Source organism: Python bivittatus, unplaced genomic scaffold (assembly GCF_059951505.1).
Source record: "Python bivittatus isolate LINGU-HERP-01145 unplaced genomic scaffold, Pbiv_v1 ctg000700_np1212, whole genome shotgun sequence".
In the NCBI taxonomy this organism is placed as follows: Eukaryota; Metazoa; Chordata; class Lepidosauria; order Squamata; family Pythonidae; genus Python; species Python bivittatus.
This window is the reverse complement of record NW_028277098.1, coordinates 9,634,378-9,656,997: the sequence shown is the minus strand read 5'-3', so window position 1 is coordinate 9,656,997 and position 22,620 is coordinate 9,634,378. Positions and strand designations below refer to the sequence as shown.

General features: G+C 39.8%; 1 protein-coding gene across 1 annotated transcript in view; it reads left to right on the top strand.

Moving 5' to 3' along the window:
• The first annotated feature begins 11,861 nt into the window (after positions 1-11,861).
• NIBAN1 (niban apoptosis regulator 1) overlaps positions 11,862-22,620 on the top strand; it is a 59,183-nt gene continuing 48,424 nt past the window's right edge. Inside the window, exon 1 of the mRNA XM_007434509.3 lies at positions 11,862-12,312. Coding sequence (XP_007434571.1) covers positions 12,258-12,312 — 55 coding nt within the window. The 5' untranslated portion in view covers positions 11,862-12,257. The remainder of the gene's footprint in view (positions 12,313-22,620) is intronic.

The window sequence follows — 22,620 nt, the reverse complement described above, 5'->3', positions numbered from 1 at the left end:
AGGTGATAGGACTTTGATTCTGGAAAGTTACAAATGGACTAAGGGTCCAGATGGATTTGAAATAAGAATTTGGAATTAATTATAAGAATCCTTCCTGTGGGAAAATGCTTTTGTTTTGAATTCTATTTTAAAAAACATGATAGGATGAGACTTTGAAGGTTGGACATTAGAGGGAACCAGAAGGAACTAAAGATTACAATTAAAGGAGAAGAATCTGACTTGCTAATATAGAATGGAGCAAAATAGTTTAACATTGGACATACTGAAGGATATTTTTAACTAATGGACCCAGAAGTTAATTTTAAGAGTGTCTGCCTCTATAGATAGACTATGTTTAAAAGACATTATGGAAGAGGAACAAGTTTTACCAGACAAGATTGAGACTGATCTGAAAGTGGATTTTAAAATGACAAAGTACAAGAATGATATGGAAAAAGATGCTACACTGGACATACGAAAGAAACTGGCTGATGTCTTAATAATTAAGAGAGATTATACAAATAACAAACCAAGAGAGTGACCTGGATAATCTTCCTAAGTTGGATTTACAAAAGAGGCTTGTTAAAGCTTAAAAAAATACAAAGAAAAAATGAAAAGAAATAAAATTTTAGGACATTATTTGAAGGGATTAAAGATCATGATTGTTAAAAGTAAAAGGAAGAAATATAAAGTTGATTTATTTGATCAAGGTTAAAATAGATATGTTGTTATCTCTGGTAACCCTTAACAGACTTTTGCTGATCAGAACTGAACGACGAGGCTTTAAGGATTTGTTTATAGATAAGAAATGGGATATGGGAAGAAGAGATCATTTGTTGTATTTAAGAGAAGGTGGTAAGTTACTAAAATTGTTTATCTTGTGATGAAGGGGGAAATTATTTCTTTATTTCTTTTCTTTTTCTTTAATATATTCTTATTTTTTCTTTCCTTTCTATTTTTTTCTTTTCTGCACTCTCAATTTTTTCATTTTATTCATTTTTTTAGTTTGTATTAGTTTTTACATTTTTAATTGTAACTTTCAATAAAATTTCTATTAAAAAAGGTAAGTCTTCCAAGCAGGCATTTTTCTGCATTTGCACTGATGCTCTTGATTTTTAAGTGCAATTCAATGTTGTGTTGTGCTGAAAAAGCTTTTTTTGAACTGTAACAGTCTACACCTTACACACAATCTTTCCTTATGCTTTCGTCGTCATCATCTGCATTTACCTAGCTTTTCGACTGAAACCGGCTGTCGCATTTTATGGCTTAAAGCGAGCAGTAAAGCCGAACATGAGATGAAAATAATTTCTAAAGCTAGAGATGAAGAAGACAGAACAGCTAAAATGAAAGCCATTAATAAATTCATGACCTCTGGTTTACAATCTAAAACCTGGCTGGGGAGTAAGTGGGTCCTTCAGATCTTGCTAACTACAACTCTCAGCATTCCTCACTTTTGCAATATGTGCTGGTTTTCCTTGGGATTGTAATTCAGAAACATCTGCAGGGCTACATGTTTTCCACGCCTGGTACCGAAACAAACAACACAAAAGATAGAGGCAATCATAATTCTTCCGTTCACACCCATCAAAGTGTGCAGTTACTAGTCCCTGTCTGTAAGCAACACCTATGCAACTGTAGTCACAACTATTGGAAAAATGCCTGATTGCAAAATTGCTGCCATCTTAGTTTTACAATTTGCTTAAATACAGAAGGAATGGTGGCTTTGTCACCAGAACACTTCCCTTCATAGCAACCACTCAGATTATTTTGCAAACAACTAAACGAATACACACAATGTATACTAAAACCGTATACAGGGAGCACTAGCAATTTAATTTATTTCCTTGTATGGAAGAGGGGTGAGGGGATTTGCATTGCTCCAGGACCAGTAGTAGCCGAGAGGTGGGGGCAATGATTGAATTACATTCTTTAGAGTCTCTTATTGCTTGGCTGAAATAAGCACTGACTGTCTGATGGTATTCTTTGCATTTAAACATTGACAGAAGTAAAGAAAAAGGTCAGTTTCAAATTATTTGACAGGGATTAGAAGAGGGAAATGGTGGCAAAGTGAAAGTGTTCTTTCGCTTTAAACAGTTCTGATACAAATATGTTCTGTCAGAAGGGAGGGCATCCGATTCCATACATTTTCTCCTTCTCTGGGCAATGGAAGGGGACTGATTGGTCATTCTACCACCACCACCCTCGCCCTGTTATTATGTTTTTCTTGGGAAGGAAAAAAAGCAGTTTCCCGAATATCCTTAATTGACCTGCCACTGGCAGAACCCCAAGTTTACTATCTTTCAGTTCTATAAACCAAGGACAATATTTGGTCCCACAGTTAAATATTATTCATGCTGATCTTATACATTAAATTATTAATATTTAAGGTGAAATTAAGTAGAATACAGGTAGTTCTCACTTAATGACGGTAACTGGAATGGTCCCCATTGACTTTGTTTGTTGGAAGCTGGCAATGAAGGTCATAAATGGCAATCATGTGACCGCGAGATGCTGCAACTGTTGTAATTGTACGCTAGTTGCCAAGTACCTGAATTGTGGTCACATGACTGTGGAGATGCTGTGATGGCTGCAACTAAGAGGACTGGTTGTAAGTCTCCTCATTCAGTGCTGTTATAACTTTGAATGGTTGCTGAACAAGTGGTTGTTAAGTGAGGACTATCTGTAAAGTGGCCAAATCCCAGAACAGAAAACATAATCATTATGTAGAAGACGATGATGCAGCTTGGCAAGCAAACACAAAAAAACTTGATCCTGTGACACTGTGGCTTCTTCAGAACTAGAAATTTATCTCACATATTAATTTTGTATTTGGAAAACTCACTGATTTCTGTAAAAGCTATGATTTCCCTTTGGGTGGAAGCTAACACATAAATCAACACTGCATGCTTTTATTATTTGAAAAAAGAGTGCTAGTAGAAGGGAAGAGGACCCCTCATTCTCCATTAGTTCTAAATGGTCCGAAGAAGGTACTTCTCTCTCCATATTTGAGCACGTATTTTATTACCAGCAGTCTCGACTGGATTATTGTTTAGAAAATTAGTCTTTGTGTGCTACTTTGTGGGTTTAATCTTCCAAATGTTTGCTTTTAAATCTTTTTAAATTGAGTCAAACACAAACAGGTCAATTGTACTACAAGTTTTAAGCACGTATATGAGACTAATATAATAGTGTTGAGTAAAGAATATTCATGCAAATTCTTCCTTTTCTCTTTTCTTTCTTTTTTATCATGAGTTTGTGCACTGCATATATTTTCTTAGATGTTGCTGCTCACTGCCACCTTGTGGAGATTCTATATGAACAATATGCCTCCCAGAGCACTGTAAAATCTCAGCCAGATAAGATAACAGGATATAACAAGGCAAAGTAAGGAAACAGAGCCAGATATGCCAGATATGGAAGGGTCTAATTGCAATGGTATCACAAATATGCATCAAAGTGTACTCCAGGGCAATTTGTAACATTAATCTACATTTGAAAAGCTAAAAATAAAACAGTAAGATAAAGCTGCAGCCATTAAAAACAACTTCATCACATACCCAAAGTCTGGGGAATTGAGAGATGTTCACCTAATGCTTTACTGCAAATCTAAATGGGGGAAATATATCACAATTAGAGCACCATAACGAAAAAGCACATCTTCCCACTCATCCCCGGCCTCACTAGATGTTAATAGTAGGGGTTCTGGAAGGATGGTCTCCAGAGATTATCAGAATACATTAATGACTTTATACAGCCTGGTCCCAATCTATGTATGGATTTCAAAATAAGCACCAGTATTTTAAATTTAACTAAGGAAATGAACTATGCTGGGACTAGAGGCTGTAAGGAATGGTAGATCTGCAGAATTCTAGACTAGGAAAGGGCCATTTAGACCACTGTGTCCAGCTTACTACTTAGTGCAGGAGTCCAAATTAGAGCAACTCTAATTTGTTTAACCTGCACTTGAAGACACACAGCTGATCACTCCTGCACCTCTCTGTGTTTTGCCCCTCCCACTTCAGGCACAGGTGTTCATGGGGACTGGATGGAAGAGGCTCCTGGTCTGAGTTAGAGTCTACCGAACCCTGTGCTAGAACAACTAGGTCAGTTGCTGTCTCAGCATCATTGAGGGAGTTTAATAATGCCAAGTCTACTTGTTCGGAAGCTTCTCCTGATCCACTCCTTCATCGCAGGATAGCTCTCAGATCCATGCCATGTGTAGAGGAGTACAGAGATAGCCCTGAAGAAGGTATTTCATTATGTAAACATGAGCTGGGCCCTGAAGGGGAGGAGGGAGTAAAAAAGGAAGTCACCCAAGTTGATTCCCTTTGGTAAAGGAGGAGAGAGAGAGAGAGAATCTCTGTCAGGCTTTCAAGATTCTGTTATTATATCCTGCAACAATAAAATAAAGTTCCAGTAGTCCTTGTGGAGTTTGTTTCCTGACTTGGCCTGCCATGAAGAGCTGATACCAGAAAACTTGAGAACAGAACTGCATCCAGTTAGCTACTTCAGTATTTCCCTTTTATGGCTATGTTAAAACTTTACCATTTTAAAGAAATCTTGGCTATTGATCTTTTGTGCTTATGCCAACCTGCTTTGTCTGGCATTTTTAAAGCATTGGATTACAACATGGTTTTTATCTTGCTGGCCAACCTCAGGGGCCAGGAAAAAGAAATAAAACAAAACAAAAGGTCCACCTGATTTGGCCTGCTCCTGAGCATTTAGAACCAGCCTGATAAGAAATCAACAGGTTAAGCTGTCAACAGGGTGAAGATAAGAATATCAGCTGCTCTTGTCCATAGATCAGTTTGCCAGTGGAGTAAAACAAGCGGTTTGACTTTTCCTGGCAGGCCAAGTCAGGAAACAAACTCCACAAGGACTGGGCTGGAGACAGAGATCTTAACACTTCCTATTGTAGGAAGAAAGGCCACCTGCTTTAGTCCAAATTGTGGAATTCATCCCAAGCGGTAATTGAACACATTTTGCTCCTTGTAATCAAGGGCAAGATGCTTTTCTCCAGTTCCATGAACAAAAATGAATGGCAGGGGAATCTTACTTGAATACCAATAACAGAACAGGGACCATCATTGCATCTGAGGGCAGCTAGTAGGGCAATTAGATCACTTTAGAGTTTAGATTCTTAATCCATACAGAGGCCCCTTTCCCAAAACTGGTAATGCTGGGTTCTGTATGATCTTGTTTCATTCAGTATGTGGTGAGGCAGCCCTATAACACCTAGGAAGCCATCTTGCTCATCTAGATAACTGAAACCCTGGATTTTAGCCCCAAAGTCCTGCCCCAAATAGACCACTGAGGGAAGTATACTAGCTGAGGGTCAATATCTTAAGCAGGCTATAGGCCACGTCCTCCAACTCTGCTCCATCTCTCCCTGCTTCCCAGGATCTGCCTTGCAGTGTCCGAAGTGACAGCTGGCCTTCATCCTGGCAGTCAGGTTTCAAGGCAGCTCTCTGGTATGGAAAGAAGAATATGAATTTGAGGAACTATTTAAACCCAGCTGCACTTTCAGATTGCTTATTCTGATTGCATCAGCTCATTTCTTTCTCTGAAATGGTTTGGGTGGTGGTCATCTTATGCAGAACTAAATGAGTCTGATTTCAGTCTGTCATCACTACCTTCAATATTTATGTTAGTTACAGTTGCTATCCAGGAAGCAGAGTGATCCCTGCTTAATACAGCATTTCTCAAACACTTTTTGAACTTGTTCCTCCTCCATTGTACCCTTACATTTCATCCAAACTGGACTTCCATAATTTGTTTTCCATCAGAGCTTCTAAACACAGTTTTGCACATGCAGCCTGCCACTGCACACAATTATCTGTGGGCCAAGGAACTAATACAATCTTCTTTTGCTGATGCAACAAAGAAACACTGTAGATCTGAGAACAAAGATTCACCTACTTCAGGGGTGAGCAAACTTTCTGGGACATTTTTTTAAAAAAACAGTCTTCTGTCACCAGGGAGTTTGTGTTATAAGAAATGAAAAAAAAAATGGTACTACTCCAGATATAGATTGATTTGGTCTCAAATACTATAAGACATTTTCTAGAAGAATGACTACTGTAGCTATGCCATTTATAAAATCATATCCTCAAAGGTGCAAGCATGCCTGATGCTGGAAAACACACTAGGATTCTGATTTTCCCTAATCTTAATAAGTATCTCCAACATAGGACATCCAATAGTCCTACTGCATTGTTAAATCGTGATGATAAAATATTCACTCCTTTTAGTTAAATATACTGCTGAGTAATTATGTATCTCCTAAGTGACCTGGATTTATTCATAGAAGAAACATTGTTGATTCAATTAGAAGTCTGTTAAATATATTACATTATGCTAAGGATACCAATATTCTACTCACTTTGCTCTATCTAGGTATCTTTGAAGTACTTGGCAAAGTGAAATGCAAATTTCTTCCAAGTATATTATTGGAAATAGGCTTTGAATATACTTAACGTATATAATTAATCAGCTGCACTCCCTGACATAAGCAGTAATTAGTATTAATGGAGAAGATATGAATAATTTTTAAATAGAGGCACCAAGCAGGAATGCACATTCTCTCCTATTTTGTTTAAACTTATTATAGAACAGAACTTAAGGAAAAACAAGAATATTAGATATAGAATACCACTGACTACATTTGCTTGCAAATTATATATTCATTTTTCTTCAGAGTCCCAAGAGAGGTATAACCCAATTGCCACTTGAGTTAAATACATTTTGTGCAGTAGCAAGATGTGAAGTTAATTTCAATTAAACTGTCTGCCATGTTAATAAGCCTTGCTAAAAAGTTACTGAGATGGTTTCAAGAAGGTGCTAGACCTCAGAATAGTCCAAATGAGCTTAGATACTTCAGCACAGCTATTACAAAAGATTAACCCTTTGTAATGATTAAAGAAATGCAGTTATGATTCTCTCTTCTATAAGATTTAAACAGAGTTTAAGTCATGACAACATCTTTTTTATTGCTTGGTAAAACACTACTGTCTATTATTGGCATTCCTTTGCTATTCTACCCCAAAATAGCTCTGAGTGGCATACAACAGAAATACAGTAAAATCATTAAAAAATTAAAAATTAATATATATTACAATAGCCCTAACCAACAGAGGTAGATCATGAAAGAAAACCTAACAGCCCTCAAAAGTTTAATTCCAGAGCCACGTTTTCATCTCTTTTCCAAAACTCAGTAAGGAAGAAGCTGTTCTTATATACAGGGACCAGCTATTCCATAGAAAGAGTGCCCTCACTGAGAAGGCCCTGCTCTGGGGTCCCTGTAGATGGGATTCCTTCATAGATGGGAACCCCAGCAGGGTTTCTTCTAGATCTTATGTGATGGGCAGATTCACTCTGGAGCAGGCGGTCTTAGAGATACTCAGGCAGTAAATTATTAGTTTTCCTTAAAACATCTATTTTTATTTTACTCCTAATCCTAAGAACAGTTTAGGGTACTCAGTTCAGTATGAGGCAAATCATTCTCTCTTTTTTTGTACACAGGTATAAAAAAGTTATATGATCATTAAGAAGCTTTGAAGAATTGGCTATATCCACTTGACCAAAAAAGAAAAGTAGCCCTTCCATACTATACAAAATTCATGTATCAGATATGACAGGAGGTCCTAAAATGATAAAAAAGGAGGGAAAGAGGACTTGAGATTGAGGTCAATGAGTCAGCTCTTTGTTGCATAAAGTCCCTTCAAATCTATTTTGGTAAGGCATCAAGAATTGACAATAAAAATTATTTGTGATTGTATGTGGAGTTTTATCTTTGCTCTTTATGGTTATTTCTGATATTGTTCTGATTTAAATGTTCATTTTTATTTGTTGATGATATGAATTAGCAGTCAAATAAATAAGAATGTAGAAAAGATTAGCAAGAATTCTAAAGCGGTACCTCTCTGACCAGACAGAATCTATTGTTTCAAAACCTTGTTAAAAGAAACCCACACTTCGGAAGTGGCAGAAGTCTATATGCAAACTATAGTCCATGAATACATTCATAAAACCATAAAAATTGTACTGCCAAATTTCTGAGGGGATTCTGAGGGCTACAGAAACAGAGCTGAGAGTTCCATGAAACTCAGAAGTTACCAACCATTGATCTACTCCATAACATCATCCTACTGTAGGTGGAACTGAGCTTGCATTTTCACTCAATATTAACTCACTTTGTCACCCACTAACAAACCGACTTTTGCTAAATAACGGCCTCAAAATAAATACATGAATCCACAACAGTATTCTTTGGAAAGTCTTATTCATTTATTTAGAACATTTATGTCACAGAATGTAAAAGTTGGAAGGAAGTTTAGATATCGTCAAGTCCAACCTTCTGCCCACAGCAGGGATCTACTACTAGAGTATCCCCAACAGAAGCTCATCCAGTCTGCTTAAAGATTTCCAGTGTAAGAAAATCCTCTTACACTCCAAGTTCTCAATGTCCTTCCTAAAATTCAATGCCCAGAAAGGTTTGCAATGTTCTAGACATAGTCTGACCATTGCAGGATAGAAAGAATGATGGATTGTCTTGAACTGGCACTATACTTCTCTTGATGCAGCCTCAGATTGAATCTGTTGGAGTTTTTTTCCAGTTATATTGATTCATGCATCTTATAGCCCTCAAGAAGATAATCAACTAACCAACAATGTACTGTATGGCTACATACAATTTGTGGCTGTACTGTATGTGACCCATTTCCTCCAAAACCTATGATAATTTCCTCTGTTCCTTAATATGTGTATCCTTTCTTTCATAAAACATGTCCATGGTTATTTCTTTAGTTGTTTGCCCAAGAAACTCAGGAGTCATTTTATTCTTACAAAAATTCAAAGAGAGAAAGAGAGACAGGTCATACTTATTTGACCTGTCCTGGATGCGAAAGATGGAGCGCACCTCTGAGGAGGAAGATCACACTTTATTGAAACAAAGATCATTGAGTTCCAACTTTAATAGGTAGTCCTCGGTTAATGATGATAATTGGGACTAAGTGATGCGGTTGTAAAGCACAATATCATGTGACTGCATCACTTAGCGACAGAAATCCCAGCAGTCTCCACTGCCATCATTAAGTGAGGATTGTGGGTCATTAAGCAAGGACCACCTCACAACTTCCTGCTGGCTTCCAACAAACAAAAGTCAGTGGGGAAGCTGGCAGGAAGTTACAAGTCCCAGGTGGCTCACAAGCAGACTAGTGGCTGCTGCTGGGTGGAGGAGGGTGTGTGAGGGTTTGTGGGTGGTTGGCGAGGCATGGCACAGGTGTGGTGCAGTTGTGGGTGGCTGTTGTTGGGTGGGAGAGGGTACATGATGGTATGTGGGTGGCTGGTGTGGCACAGTGCAGTGTGAGCATGGCACAAGTGCAGTAGGGCTGGAGGTAGCTGCTGCCAAGTGGGGGAGGGTGTGTGAGTGTGTGCGAGTGGCCGGTGAGGCATGGCACGAGCACAGCGGGGCTGGGGGTGGCTGCTTCCAGGTGGGGAAGGGTGCACAAGGGTGTGTAGAGGGCAGTGAGGTGCAGCACAAGTGCAGCAGGGCTGAGGGTGGCTGCTGCCAGGTGGGGAGGGTGCGTTAGGGTTCATGGGTGGTCAGCCAGGCATGGGGCAAGCACGGAAGAGCTGGGGGTGACTGCTGCCAGGTAGAGGAGAGTGCACAAGGGTGCGTAAAGGGCCAGTGAGGTGCAGCACAAGTGCAGCAGGGCTGAGGGTGGCTGCTGCTGGGTGGGGAGACTTACCAGAGCAACTTGCAACCTTCCCTGCCAGCTTCTCCATTGACTTGGCTTGTGGGAAGCCGGCAGGGAAGGTTGCAAATGGCAATCACGTGACTATGGGGACACTGCAACTGTCGTAAATGTGAACCAGTTGCCAAGCACCCAGATTGCAATCATGTGACCATGGGGGTGCTGGGATGGCCGAAACTTCGAGGACCGATCATAAGTACCACTTGTTCAGTGCTGTCATAACTTTGAATGGTCGCTGAAGGAGTGGTTGTTAACCAAAGACTACCTGCAAAGGAAGAGGAACAGAGAACAATAGAAAGGAAGATCTTTCATAAGAATTGTGGCACAGGAATTCTAGGGTTCTGATTTACTGCCAGATCTTGGAACCATAGAAGGAAAACTGAGTAAAGTTGATTGTGTAAGAGAGCTGTTTTATTGTTAAGACATATTATGCTTTTTAGAGGTGGCAGTGGGGTAGAAATAGCCATTGTCTCTTGTTAGCAAGCAGATAAACATTGATGGGATTAGGTGGCTCTCATCCACTTTGTTGCAATTTCCTTACTGGATTTGTCTTAGTCAATGGCTGGGGGCTGGATCTTCACTGCCTCTAGTCAATTGCATTCTGCCTTTGTTAAGGGTGAGTAATACTTCCTTCTTTTCAGCAAGGAAAGGATTAGGGGGGAGGGATTTGTGGAGTCCTTGGGGTTCTCTGAGCTTGGTTCTTCATATTTGCCTCCATTGCTACCACATAGGGGAGGGATTTGTTTAGGGGCAAGAATAATTCCTTTGGATCTGACAGGATTATGTAAAGTGGGGGATTCAACCTGGCCTGTCATGTTTGCATGGTCAGGTGGAAGTGTTCTGAAAGTAAAGTCTTACCTCATTTCAGCCACAACACTCTAGTGAACCGGATATTGCCTATTCCACCTGCTAGTGACTTTCCATTGTTTCAAGCAGAATCATAGTCATCAGCTACTTAGTTTAGTCTCTGTTTGGCTAGTGATCCTACAGAGTGATGCTAGGATCACCTGCTACAAAACAGGTTCTCTGACATATGGCTTGTATAAGTGTGCCAGGCAATGTTGCATGACAGCATTCCTAGTGGAAAAACATTACTGGAAGGTATTAGCAGTGATGCTGCTGTAACCAAAATACTGGGCTGAAATGTTAGAATCCAAAGAGCAGCTGTAAGTTTAAAAGCTGGACAAAGTGGTCTTATAATTAGTCACTTATGGGTAAACCCTTTTAAAAAATGATCTTAAGAATTACTTCTCAGGTTGATTTCAAGTATTCAAAAGTTGATTTAGAATGAAATCAACTATTTCAGTCGTTTTTATAACCACTCTTTCATAGGTACGATTGTTGTTAACAGTTAACTGACACATAGTGTCCCCAAAGCTGAGAGATGAGCACATCATTTGGAGTGGCCACCAAATGATACTGGAACCATGTTAACAGAAATGGGTATCTTAAAAGCAGAAACAGTCCCTGCCATGTGAGCTTTATTTTCTCATTTCTAGTGCAAGTTTCAGCAACTAATCTGCTTCACAAACTGTTACTGAATTTACTGCCTCTTCCTTCTCCTCTTCCACATCAGCAAAGAAACACTGGCTGTGTTCATATGACATGCTTATCCATCTCACATTGGTGACTCTGAGTGGTACACAAGGATTAAAACACAGAAACCACAGCATACAACCCCCACCGGTTACCTTACCCTGGTTGACTCAATCAACCCCACTTTTGGGGTGGACTCCATAAACTAATTACCATATTGTCCAATGTTGTGCAAACATCTCCATGCTTAGTAGGATATGGGCCAAGCTATCTTAGGAGGCCATATGACCAATGATTAAATCTACTGTCATCTCTCAGGGACAGTTGCTTTAGGTAGGCAAGCACCGGCAGAAGAGTTTTTCTGATGCAAGTTAGAGATGAGATTTGAACCACGGAGTTGATCTTCCTGAACGGAGCTCCGGCGGTCAGCCGACACATGCTCCATCACCACACCAGCCTTCCTTCCTTTAACGTGCAGTCAAGACAGGCAGCTTCTACTTATTTTTCGCTGGCTGGCCATGAAGAAATAAAAGACCTCTCCCCCCCACCCCCCCGTACCCCGCCGGGCATCTCTCAGGAGGGCTCTGAATTTAATTCAGCAATTTGCAGAAGAAGTCAAAGACGAGAGAGTTGGAATTAGGAATCCAGAAGAAAGCTCGCTTGTGCGCTTCGTTTGCTCCGAGCGAGGATTCGTCTCTTGGAGGGGGACGCTTTCGGCGGCCTGACCCTTTGCTAGGAAGAGCGGGGAAGGAGGAGCCTGAACGGGCGGTGCCCTGGGGCTGGAGGAAGTTTTGCACTTGGGCTGCAGTGGGGAAGATTGAGAGAGAGGAGCGCCTGCGGCTGAGGAGCTGCTTGCGAGAGCGGCGCAAGGAGAGGAAAGGTCGAGTTGGAAACCATCCTTGTCCAGCTCCTCGCGATACCTCCACCCATCCGCGCATCAGTTCCTCCCTTCACCGGCCCTTCGCTGTCGCCCCGATCGCCGGCACGATGGGCGGATCAAGCTCCAGTTTGCTGGACGAGAACAAGTGCACCTACATCCGAGGTACGACGTCAGGCGTCCCTTAACTCGGCGCGCGTTGCACGGGCGCATTCAGATGCGAAAGCTGAAGAGAAGGAGCTTTGCCAAGCTGTCGGGGAAGGGGCGGGCGCGTTCGTGGAGTGCCTGCTCTGGGGAGCGAAGGGTGACGCGCGGGGAAATTTGGCGAAGCTGTCGCTCCGTGTTTGGGAACAGGGCTTTGCGCTGCCGGGCGCTGACATTGGTCGCCTGCAAACTTGCAAGCTGCACTCCGAGAAGAACGCGAGGGTTCCCTAACGGGGCTGTGGTCCCCGGGAGATAACGTTGTCGTAGATCACCTGCAGTTCAACCAAATAGCTCTCGCCCTTCGATTTCATATGCGAAGGACACGAAAACTGGAATCTGGTACCACACGTGGCGGCTGAGCTTAACTCGGCGCGTGAACTTGAGGGTACCTGTACTCCTCTTTGAAGTCCGTGGGACTCGTTTCAAGTCACCACGGACAGGACGGGGCCTGCGTTGTTGAAGGGCTGACCTGCCGACGCCCAATATAGGCGAGCCACGTGTAGCGCCGTCCCTCGCATATTAGAATGGAATGCCCTTGTAAGCGTTGCGTAGTTTTGCACTGGCAGTAACGAATGGTCACACATGTATTTTAAGGATTTGATCTGTTAGAAGGTAGAGTTGGTTGATTGGGAAGAGGGCTGCTGTTTTTACTGGAAACTGCTAAGCGGGAAAGAATATTTAGGTGGCTGCAACAGCTGGAGAAGGACAGGAGAATGGGAGCTGTGCTACATGTGGAGGGTATATATAGCCCTTACTTGTCATATTCTCCCTAAGAAGGAACAAATAGCTTGTGGTTCCTTGAAAGAAGGGGCTGTTGCTCAACCATACGGTATAATAAAGTTTCCAAACTTTTCAGAGGCACATTTAGAAACTTTTGTCTGGGTTCCAAATTTACAGGGCTGTTTTGTTGATTATTCAGTTAGATGAATCTGCTCCTTCCATTGCTATCATCTAAAAAAGGTATTCCTCAGGCTCTTAAAAACATAATATACATAAAAACATTGGGAGAAGCAGATAGGATTGGATGGAGGAGAAGACAGACCTTAAGTGGCTCTGGATGCAGGAATGCCACCAAAGCCCTCAGATATGCTCCCAGTCTCAGCCAATCAGCCAAGCAGTTTGAGTAAAGTGATAACTTCAGAAAAAATGTCAGAAGTGGCAGAAATGCCATTTCTCCATGATTTCTATCCTGTGACTTTATTGGGACTGATCAAGTACATGCAGCCATTATAGTTAGTATTAGATTTCATGTGGTTCAAACCCTTCTACTGGGAATTGAACTCGTAGGTCACTATGCTTCATACAAGGCACATAGCTGTATGAGTATTGTGTAAACCCATTGAATATACTGAAAACGTCCATCCCCCAGGGAGGTGGAAACATGGAATCTCTAGTATGAGTGCGTGGCATAACATAACTCTATTTATCTCTAGCCTGAGAGCTCCAATAAGGACAGTGACATACTACCTATAGATTATTCTGTGACATAACAGTGTCAGAGTTGGAGTCTGTGATACTAAAATACAGGTGACTAAATGAATGAAGCCCACTGATTGATTGATTGATTTGCTGAAAAAAGATCATTTTAAAGAACTGACATTCTCATAAATTATGTCTCATAGGTCAAGTCCATCAAGAGCTTTATAGCAGGCATTTGAGATATAACATCAACAAAATAAGTTCTGTTACAAAGCAAATACCAGTACATATTAAATTCAGAAAGCACTTAAAGCTATCATTGCAAAATTAGTTCTAGACAGAGATACCCAAATTAATTTTCTAAGATTAATGGCTGAGTCTGGAAGACCTCCTTTGGCAAGGCCTTTCATGAAATAGCTGTTACCAAACAACAACCAGCAGTTTATTTTTGTTCCCTGCCTAGCTACTAAAGGAGATCTTTGAATCTATGGAGATGCATATGTGAAAAGATTACAGTCCTTTTATTCTTACATTTTAGAATTACTGTTATTTCAGTGCACACACTGCTTGAAAAACTTATTTACAACAGTCCTTTAAATTAGGCCGGATTGAAGATAAGTCAAGTCTCCTTTAGAGACCCAGAGAGGTCCATGCCATGGATATTGCATCTGGTTTTGGGGTGATTGGCCAGGGGCTGCATTGCAAAGCATAGGGGACCAGACCAAAAAAGGAAAGGAAAGGAAAGGAAAGGAAAGGAAAGGAAAGGAAAGGAAAGGAAAGGAAAGGAAAGGAAAGGAAAGGAAAGGAAAGGAAGAAAGATTTCATTTTTCATAATGAATTGACTGTCATAGATAACAGGATTGTGGTCAGGCTTGTGAATGATAGTGATGGTTCCCCTGGCTCAAAACTGCCAAAGGATGTGGGGTGAGATTTTAAAAGCATGTCAGCTGTTCAATGCAGACAAGTAAGAAATGATGTAAATTATGAGGGTGGAATCCTAATGTCACTTATACATTTGTCAGGTCTGAACTGCCAGGAAAAAGATTTTGATGCTGAGCAGGCTTGTTAAGAAAAAAATCAGAATATCTTTGATAAATGATAAATTCCATGCAAGAAACTATGAGGAACAGGGTTGAAAAAAATCGAACCTTCAGATAAAATGACTAAAATACACAATCTAAATCTGTGTTTCTATTTGAAGCACTGTGTACAATAGCTCTGATTGCTCCAAGACAGAGGGTGTCCTACAACTGGAAAAAGACAATTAAAATAATCAGAGTTTCCTCCGTAGAAAATAAAATAGAAAATTAGTATTTTAGGCTTTTAGTATTTTCAGGGGAGGGAAAAAAAGGAGACGAAGAGGAATTATACGAAATGATGAATGGCGTGAAGAAAGGGAAGACAAGTTTTTAACCCTCCCATAGTCACAGTGGGAGGCCATCCAATTAAACTGAGCCGCAGAAGATTCAAGATTACAAAGTCATTTTTTTTTCTTTACGCAACCAAATAAATGTACAATTATCTGCCACAAGATGTGGCGGTGATCTGTAATTTGGGTGGATTTAGAAAAGAATCAAAGAAATGTACCGGTAATATTTCTGCTGCCAGTGGAAAGGCTCCATATTCAGAGGTAGGATCCCATTCGTTGTCAACTGCTTGGAAAAGCTGTGAAGGGAAATTGTGTAAGAATGTTACAAAATTGTGTAGGAATGTTATATAGCTTCTGGTCCGTTGGGTGTTTGGTGTTGTCTGAGCTTGCTTCTCTTGCAGATGTTTCATGACCAGGGTAGGAACATCTGCTCTAATGATGTTCCTTAGCCTGGTCATGAAATGTCTGTAAGAAGAGAAGCAAGCTCAGACAACACCAAGAACCCAACAACTCAACCCCGAGCTACATATATTCGCTGCTTATTAGAAATGTCTGGCTGAAGACTCTGGAAGACAGCTGGATACAATAGGGCTTTTCAGCTTTCTTTGCATGCCTCTCTTTATGCTATCCATTATGCCACTTGTATCAATTATGTAAAAAGGGCAGATTTGAATAATTTGTTATTTCGCATAGTTCTGATTATAATATATACAGCTTCGAAGGGATCATTGGAGGGGCATGTACCCATTCAGGACAGTGAAATATTATTTGGCAATTATTAATAATGCTTCAGGATTCTGAGATCTCATTTTCAAGCATTATTTTATAATCATGGGGTGTCAAAGCTTGATTTGTAAAAAGAAAGGAAATGCTTTCCCCCAACCTGCATTTTGTATTCAGTATCTCTGTCCTAGACAAAGACGTTTTGGATTGCTGCTGCTTTAGGCTGGCAAATGGAATTTTTAGGAACTAACCTGGAGTCTTCCTTTTAATATTTTATTGTATCCTTTTGTTCCTATTCCGATATTTATAAGGCAACAATACAAATGTGTAGATGCAGAGGTCAGTACAGGGAAAATATAAGCTCTTGCATAGGGAAGATAATACATCAGATGTAGTAACCAGTCCAATTTGTGATTTTTGGCAGTTCTAAAGACATAGTCTTAGGGACAATTTTTTTACAGCTATTTAAATCTCTCCTTAAGATTGAGGTCCCATTGAGTTAACTCCACAGCAATCTCTTTAAAGTCCTGTAGATTTAAATGGCACCGTTAGCCCTGTTCTTCTCCCAGCTCAAAACTGCTCAACTTTTCTGAATTGTGCCTTTCTACTTGCTAGCCATTATTAAATTAATGAACAATGATACTTGCCAGTCTGACCTTTTCCTACTGTGTGAGGTGTAACATCAGCAAATAGATGTTTTCCACTACTAACTGGCAGATGTAGCTGAACCTCAAGTCATTTCATGAGCTACAGTAAAGTCATAGTGAGAATAGTTTTTCCTCATATTTGTTCTGAATAGGATCTATAGCATAGAGATAGATTTGTAATCAAGACATGTCAATTCACTCAATAGCCATGCTCCCTGCACTGAAGAGTACACAATACTAGCTGAAGCATTTGGTATTTATGCTTTGTGTAGATCATAATTCCACAATACAGAGAACATTTAAATGTGTTTTCCCCTTGACATCTAAGCTTCATACGCTGTGACTGAGAAAATAAAAAAGGCCCCAGTGAAGTATATTCTGGCATCCAGGATTACCAGGTTGTCACCAAGTTAGGTCATCTGTTTCTTTAAAATGTCTATAGCACTCCTTAGATGAGTTCCAGGTTATTTTGCGCTTAAGCAAAGGGATGTGATGTTACATAGTCTTGGCAGAGATGCAAAGCTGATCATTGTTTGAAAGAAATGTCATCTATTTTGGCCATCAAAAGCAGCACTCTGTTGTCTGTAGATACAAGATGGTGGAGATACTTACCTGAAATCTAGAGAAAGTATCCATCTGTATGATCTACTGTGGGTGCAAAAGTCAATCACATATAATTTGGACTTGGTCTTAAAGGGATGCTTAGAATAGTACCTGAAATTAGTACCACTTCATTTTGAGTAAACCCATTTATATTCATGAGAGAAAGAATGCTTTCCAGAACATAAAGGTAGGTGAATTAACTCTTGACCCATAGTTTTTGTGATTATTGTATCATTCCTGTGGTGAAAATCCATGCAGAATAATGCTGGGAAAAACAAAACCTTTTCAGTCCATTGCCGAAATTCATTCTAGCTCTTAGGAAGCAAAGCTCTGCAACCAAAATGTTTTGAACACAATATCTCTTTCTGCCTTCTGATGTGTAACACATTATACCTTTTCAGCTTTGATTGAGGGCAGTGAGTCTGTTTTGGCATCCTGAGTTTCGGAGATGAATATATAATAGTGAAGAATAATGTATAATATTAGGTCCTTAAGTATTTGCAAAACCAGAAAAATAAAAAATGGTGGAAATGTCTCATTACCACAAACTTGCTGGTGGGAATATAGTTTTTACTTTCACATCCATCTAATATAAAACTTATTCTTACCTTTAGGCGCTTCTCAGGTCTCCCCCCAATTTGGCTTTACTGTAGTTCTACCTTTCAGCTCGTTTTTTCTTTAGTCAGCCCTTCCTGCCCAGGTGCTGCTTCTCTTTCCTGGAAAGGAAAGTGAGGCATACTTCCATGGATGGTGTCAATAGTCATCTCTCAACAACAGGTGCCTGAAATCCTGTTTCCACAAAATCTCAGTTTGCATATGGAGCTCAGCCATTGTTTAACCATTATTTATTAACCTATAATTGACAGGTTCACATAGCATGCTAAACTGGATTGTTTTACAGACCTCAATGGTTGGATCTGCATAAAATGCTAAGCCAAAACTGCACAGATCGCATCACGGTTTAGAGCAGTACCTGAATGAAGTCAAAGATTTCTCCAGACAGTGCTGAGTTCCAGCGTACTGCTGAAACTATTCATAGAGTTGCATTGCAGAACTCTGACTGGCTTTCATTTGAAGCCTTGAATCAACAGGGAATTTAGAGAAATCAGTATATACTATCTTTAATAGTTTTGGCTGGTGTGGGTCTTCCGGGCTGTGTGGCCATGTCCAGAACACGGCCACACAGCCCAGAAGACCCACACCAGCCATCGTATGCCAGCTGTGAAAGCCTTTGACAATACATTTAATAGTTTTATTTCTTTTTTAAAATATTTGTCGTCATCCACTCCTGAATAGAAAAATCAATCCTACTCTAGAAGCCAGGAGTCTGTACCTGTCTCTGCTCTGATGCTGGGATTTGTGATTGTAATGTGTATCTCTGTATGAAACACAAAGTCTGACTTGGCTTCCAAGCAGATTGTCCCATCACAGTGATGGGTATTCTAATTTTTTAAAATTATACCAGAAATGTTCCGCTTTAATGTATCTTTATATTACAGATAGAAGAGGTTTGTTTGCTGAAAGACAAAAAAACAAACAAACAGTATACCTGATCTTATTAATACATTATCAGAAAAACTTACCCTTTCTGGGGCAAGCTGTAACTCTCCTGTAATATAGATCTTGGAGGAAACCACAATCTTTAAATGATAACTGCAGATAAAATGTTAGGGTAGGGAGAAACAATTTTCTGCTCTTTTAAGATGCATCTCTCCTGAAAATGGTATCTGTAGAAAATTCTCAGAAGAAATTACACAAATCTAGAAGAAATGAGCTGGCTTTATTCTGCTTTTTCTTCTGTTGCCAAATTTTAGCAAAAAATGCTTTTTCTGGATAAATATTGGACACGAAGTGGAAGCAAAGGTTTGCAGGTTCTCTTTTAATTATTATTACTCCATGGTGTTTCATGGAAAAAGGGAAACTGATTGGTGGATCATTAAATAAGTTTTCCAAAAGAAAGAATTTTTTTTTCAATGCAATTTGAAAATCAGGGATTATAGGATGCAATTGGGATGAGGGGAAAAAGTTTGCAAACCAAAGTTTTTCTTCCCATGGGCAATTTTAACTTACATGTCATTTATTTTAGAAATCATGCATTGAGGGTTTCAAGTGCTTATGAAAATGGCCTATGCATCTCAAGAAGTAAATAAGTAATAATTAAATTATTCTGAAGAAGGCAAAAGTAATTCAATATAGAATTATAAGAGCTGCAGGGCTTGATTTGCTCTAAAACCTTAATACAATGACTGCAGTTTTTTGAGGAAGTCAGGACTATACTTAGGTGTATCCATAATATTGAATGGAAGTGACTTCAAATAAATTCATGAAGATTAGTATAATTAAGTTGTGACATAAATGAATTAACACATTCAGCAAAATGAACAAAAAAGGTTGACTATGGCAGATTGACCCAAAATTATCAGAAGAATAGGGTAAAATTTTTGCAGCTTGAAACATGTTATATTGAAATAGACTTTGACAAAATCATACTGTGCACTGGAAGAAGTGAGAAAATGATTGGATTTACAAGAATACTTAATGTTACTTTGTGTAGGGTGTTTTGGATTGAGAGGTTGGTCTGCATTATGCAGCCTCATAAACCCATCATTAAAAATATATTTAGGAATGGTCTATTCTCATGTTAACCTTGAAACAAATTGTTGCTCAACTTTTGTAACTTCTGTGGCTATCCCATTAATTCATAGCCACGCTGTGAATTATGATCAGAATCATTACTGCTGAGAATTCACCCTCTGCTGGAACTGAAGCTGTGAACTCAAACTACAAAGAGCAGATTAACCCTCCAAATGATAGTTGCATTGAGGGCAGTATATTAAAACCCAAGTCCTGAACAGAGCAGTTCAAGAATAATTGACTTGATGTTTATCTGCATACAAAGCTAAACCATTTTATATAGTTTGCTTACTGTGAAGTCTGCCCTCAGGCCATGGATCAAATTATGTTTAAGAAAAAACATCTCAGACAGAACTGATAATCATGGAGGTGGTGGACACTGTAGGTCTGGTTACTTTAAATATGATCTAGGATGTCATCCAAATCCAAACTAAGGCTCACTTATGGCTGTGCATCCACCAGTCCTCCATCCAAAGTAGGCAAGGATAGCCCCAAGAAGTTCTGTTTCTGCAGCAGTATTTCCACTGCTTCTGTCTTGCTTCCCCACCCTACATGTGATGACTCTGGTGGTGGTTGCTTGCAAAATAATAACAATGGTACGGGAAGAGCCACCTGGGGCAAACATAGCAGGGATAACTGGCTTGGAACCTTGTGAAATGGGTTGGTTCTAAGGATCCAGCATGTTAACTCATTCACTTCAAATTGTGGAGCTCCTCATGCTTCTTATGGTTGCAGTTGGTACCTTCAGAATTCTGTGTCGAGTATTAATGATTATGGCCAGGACATTATGTGCAAAACAGAAAGCAAGAAGTAACCCCATTATGTGGAATCTCTCCCTCTCCCATAGGTTGTTTTCTTCACCTCTCAGCCAAGTAGATGTCTTGCCTTAATCACATTTACTGGGTTGTCAAGAGGCTAAGAAAATTGCCTTATAGCAGAAGTTGCCCATCTCCCACATAGAACGGTATTTTTAAAGAACTATACGCAATACTGTTTTCTACAGTTATATCCACATTTGGCAAACTAGTGTGCGGAACTAATGATAGATGACTGAAAGCATGGTCTATCTACCTAGTCTACTGATTTGCAGTGATTTAGAGGCCTTTAATGGATGCATGGGCCTTTCTTGACTGCAATCCACTAGGATGGAGAGGATAGTATTATTGTATGCCTGCATACATTTGCACCTGCTTTAAGTGAATAAGATCCCTTATCATGCATAAGCATGCAATCTTTTTAATTAATATCTTAGTAAATCAGAGTGTGTATGGAGTAATGGTTAAGGAGTTAGATTAAAAATAGGTAGACCCCACTTCAAGTTTGCCTTCGGTCACAGAAGCTTACTGAGCCCAGTTACTCTTATCCCAACCTACTTTATAGGATTGTTTTTGTGGTGACTAAAAGAAGGGAAACCCCAGCATAAGCTGCCTTGAGTTACTGGAGTAAGATGGGATAGAACTCTAACCAATAAATACACCCTTCCATGGTGAATGTTGTCTGTCTGAAACCATTCAATGTGATAATATTACAGGAACAAATGTAACAGAAGGGAGGTAACAGAAGTTCACATAACCTATTTATTGACTGGACATGCCAATCCACTAGAAACCAAACTTGATGGAATTCAGCCTACTAATTTCACTAGAATCTCTTATGTACAACACAACTTGCAAATAAACTCCTGGTGAAAACTGTAAAAACTGAATTGATTTGATAAACATTTTGAGTATTATGGCTGAATACAACACACAGTTATGATGGCCTGATTTTAACAAGCTCCTTCGATAGTGTCTACTGTAATTAAATGATGACATTATGCAGGCTACCTAAATTGCTGTGGATGTTGTAAAATTAACAGATGTGTAAAATTATGGTAAAATTAATGTAAATGTAACTATCTTGTTCAGATTCCTTGAGGGGAAACAGATTTGTCCATTATTTGAGGTGGGTAGCCAAACAGGAAATAGTTGCATTCCAAGTCCACTAAATTAGGAATTGAAAGGCTGGGTTAACACATCATACTAAGCAATGAGCTGTCCTAACCATGGTTCGCTAAATAAGTGAAAGTGATTGGCTTTCAATTTTACCAGAAGCCATAATATATGCTAGAAAACCCTTACATTAAGCTCATTCTCACTAGAGCTCCCATTGTGCAGATATGGAAAGCCTGAAGATCTGCATGTCTATGCATTGCATGGAAGTCATCTAAGACCTGGGATTCTTTTCTCTGGCCTTTGGAAACTCTGGAGGACACACATTTTATGTAGCACTCCTGTTTGTTGTGGTGCATGAACATTTCCTCTAGCAAACACTGAGGAATAGACAATTGTGATTTTAACAGAGCAGACCTGTTAAAATCAGTGGTTCTACACCTTGTTCCAACTCATGCAGTGTGAGTGAGAAACATGCAGCCTCAAACATCCGAACTCACTGGGACTCTTGATTGGGTTAGTGAACCTTGAAGCTACCACCCTATAGGTATTTACTGATGAAAAGTTACTGTTCTCACAGCTAACATTAATATATACTGAGGTTCACAACTTTTTAGGCACCATCTTCATGATGTTGGCTCTGGTGGCCAGCTGGTAGCCAAGAGGTTCTTAGGATTCAAAGACAGTAGGCTTGAATTAGGGTGAAATGCAAAAAGGAACTTTATTGAATAAGGAGAAAAATATTACAAATAAAAAGATATACCAATACATGACCTTTCAACTTGCCTGAAGCCCAAAGTAATGTCAGTGGACAGAGCGCCCTGAGTCAGGTGGCAGCTGCATAACATGTTTTCTTCCTGGGTCTTTAGGTCTACCCCAAGACTCCTCTTTAACTTATTTTCTAAGTAGCAATTCACATAAAAGGCTCAGATGCTTCACAATA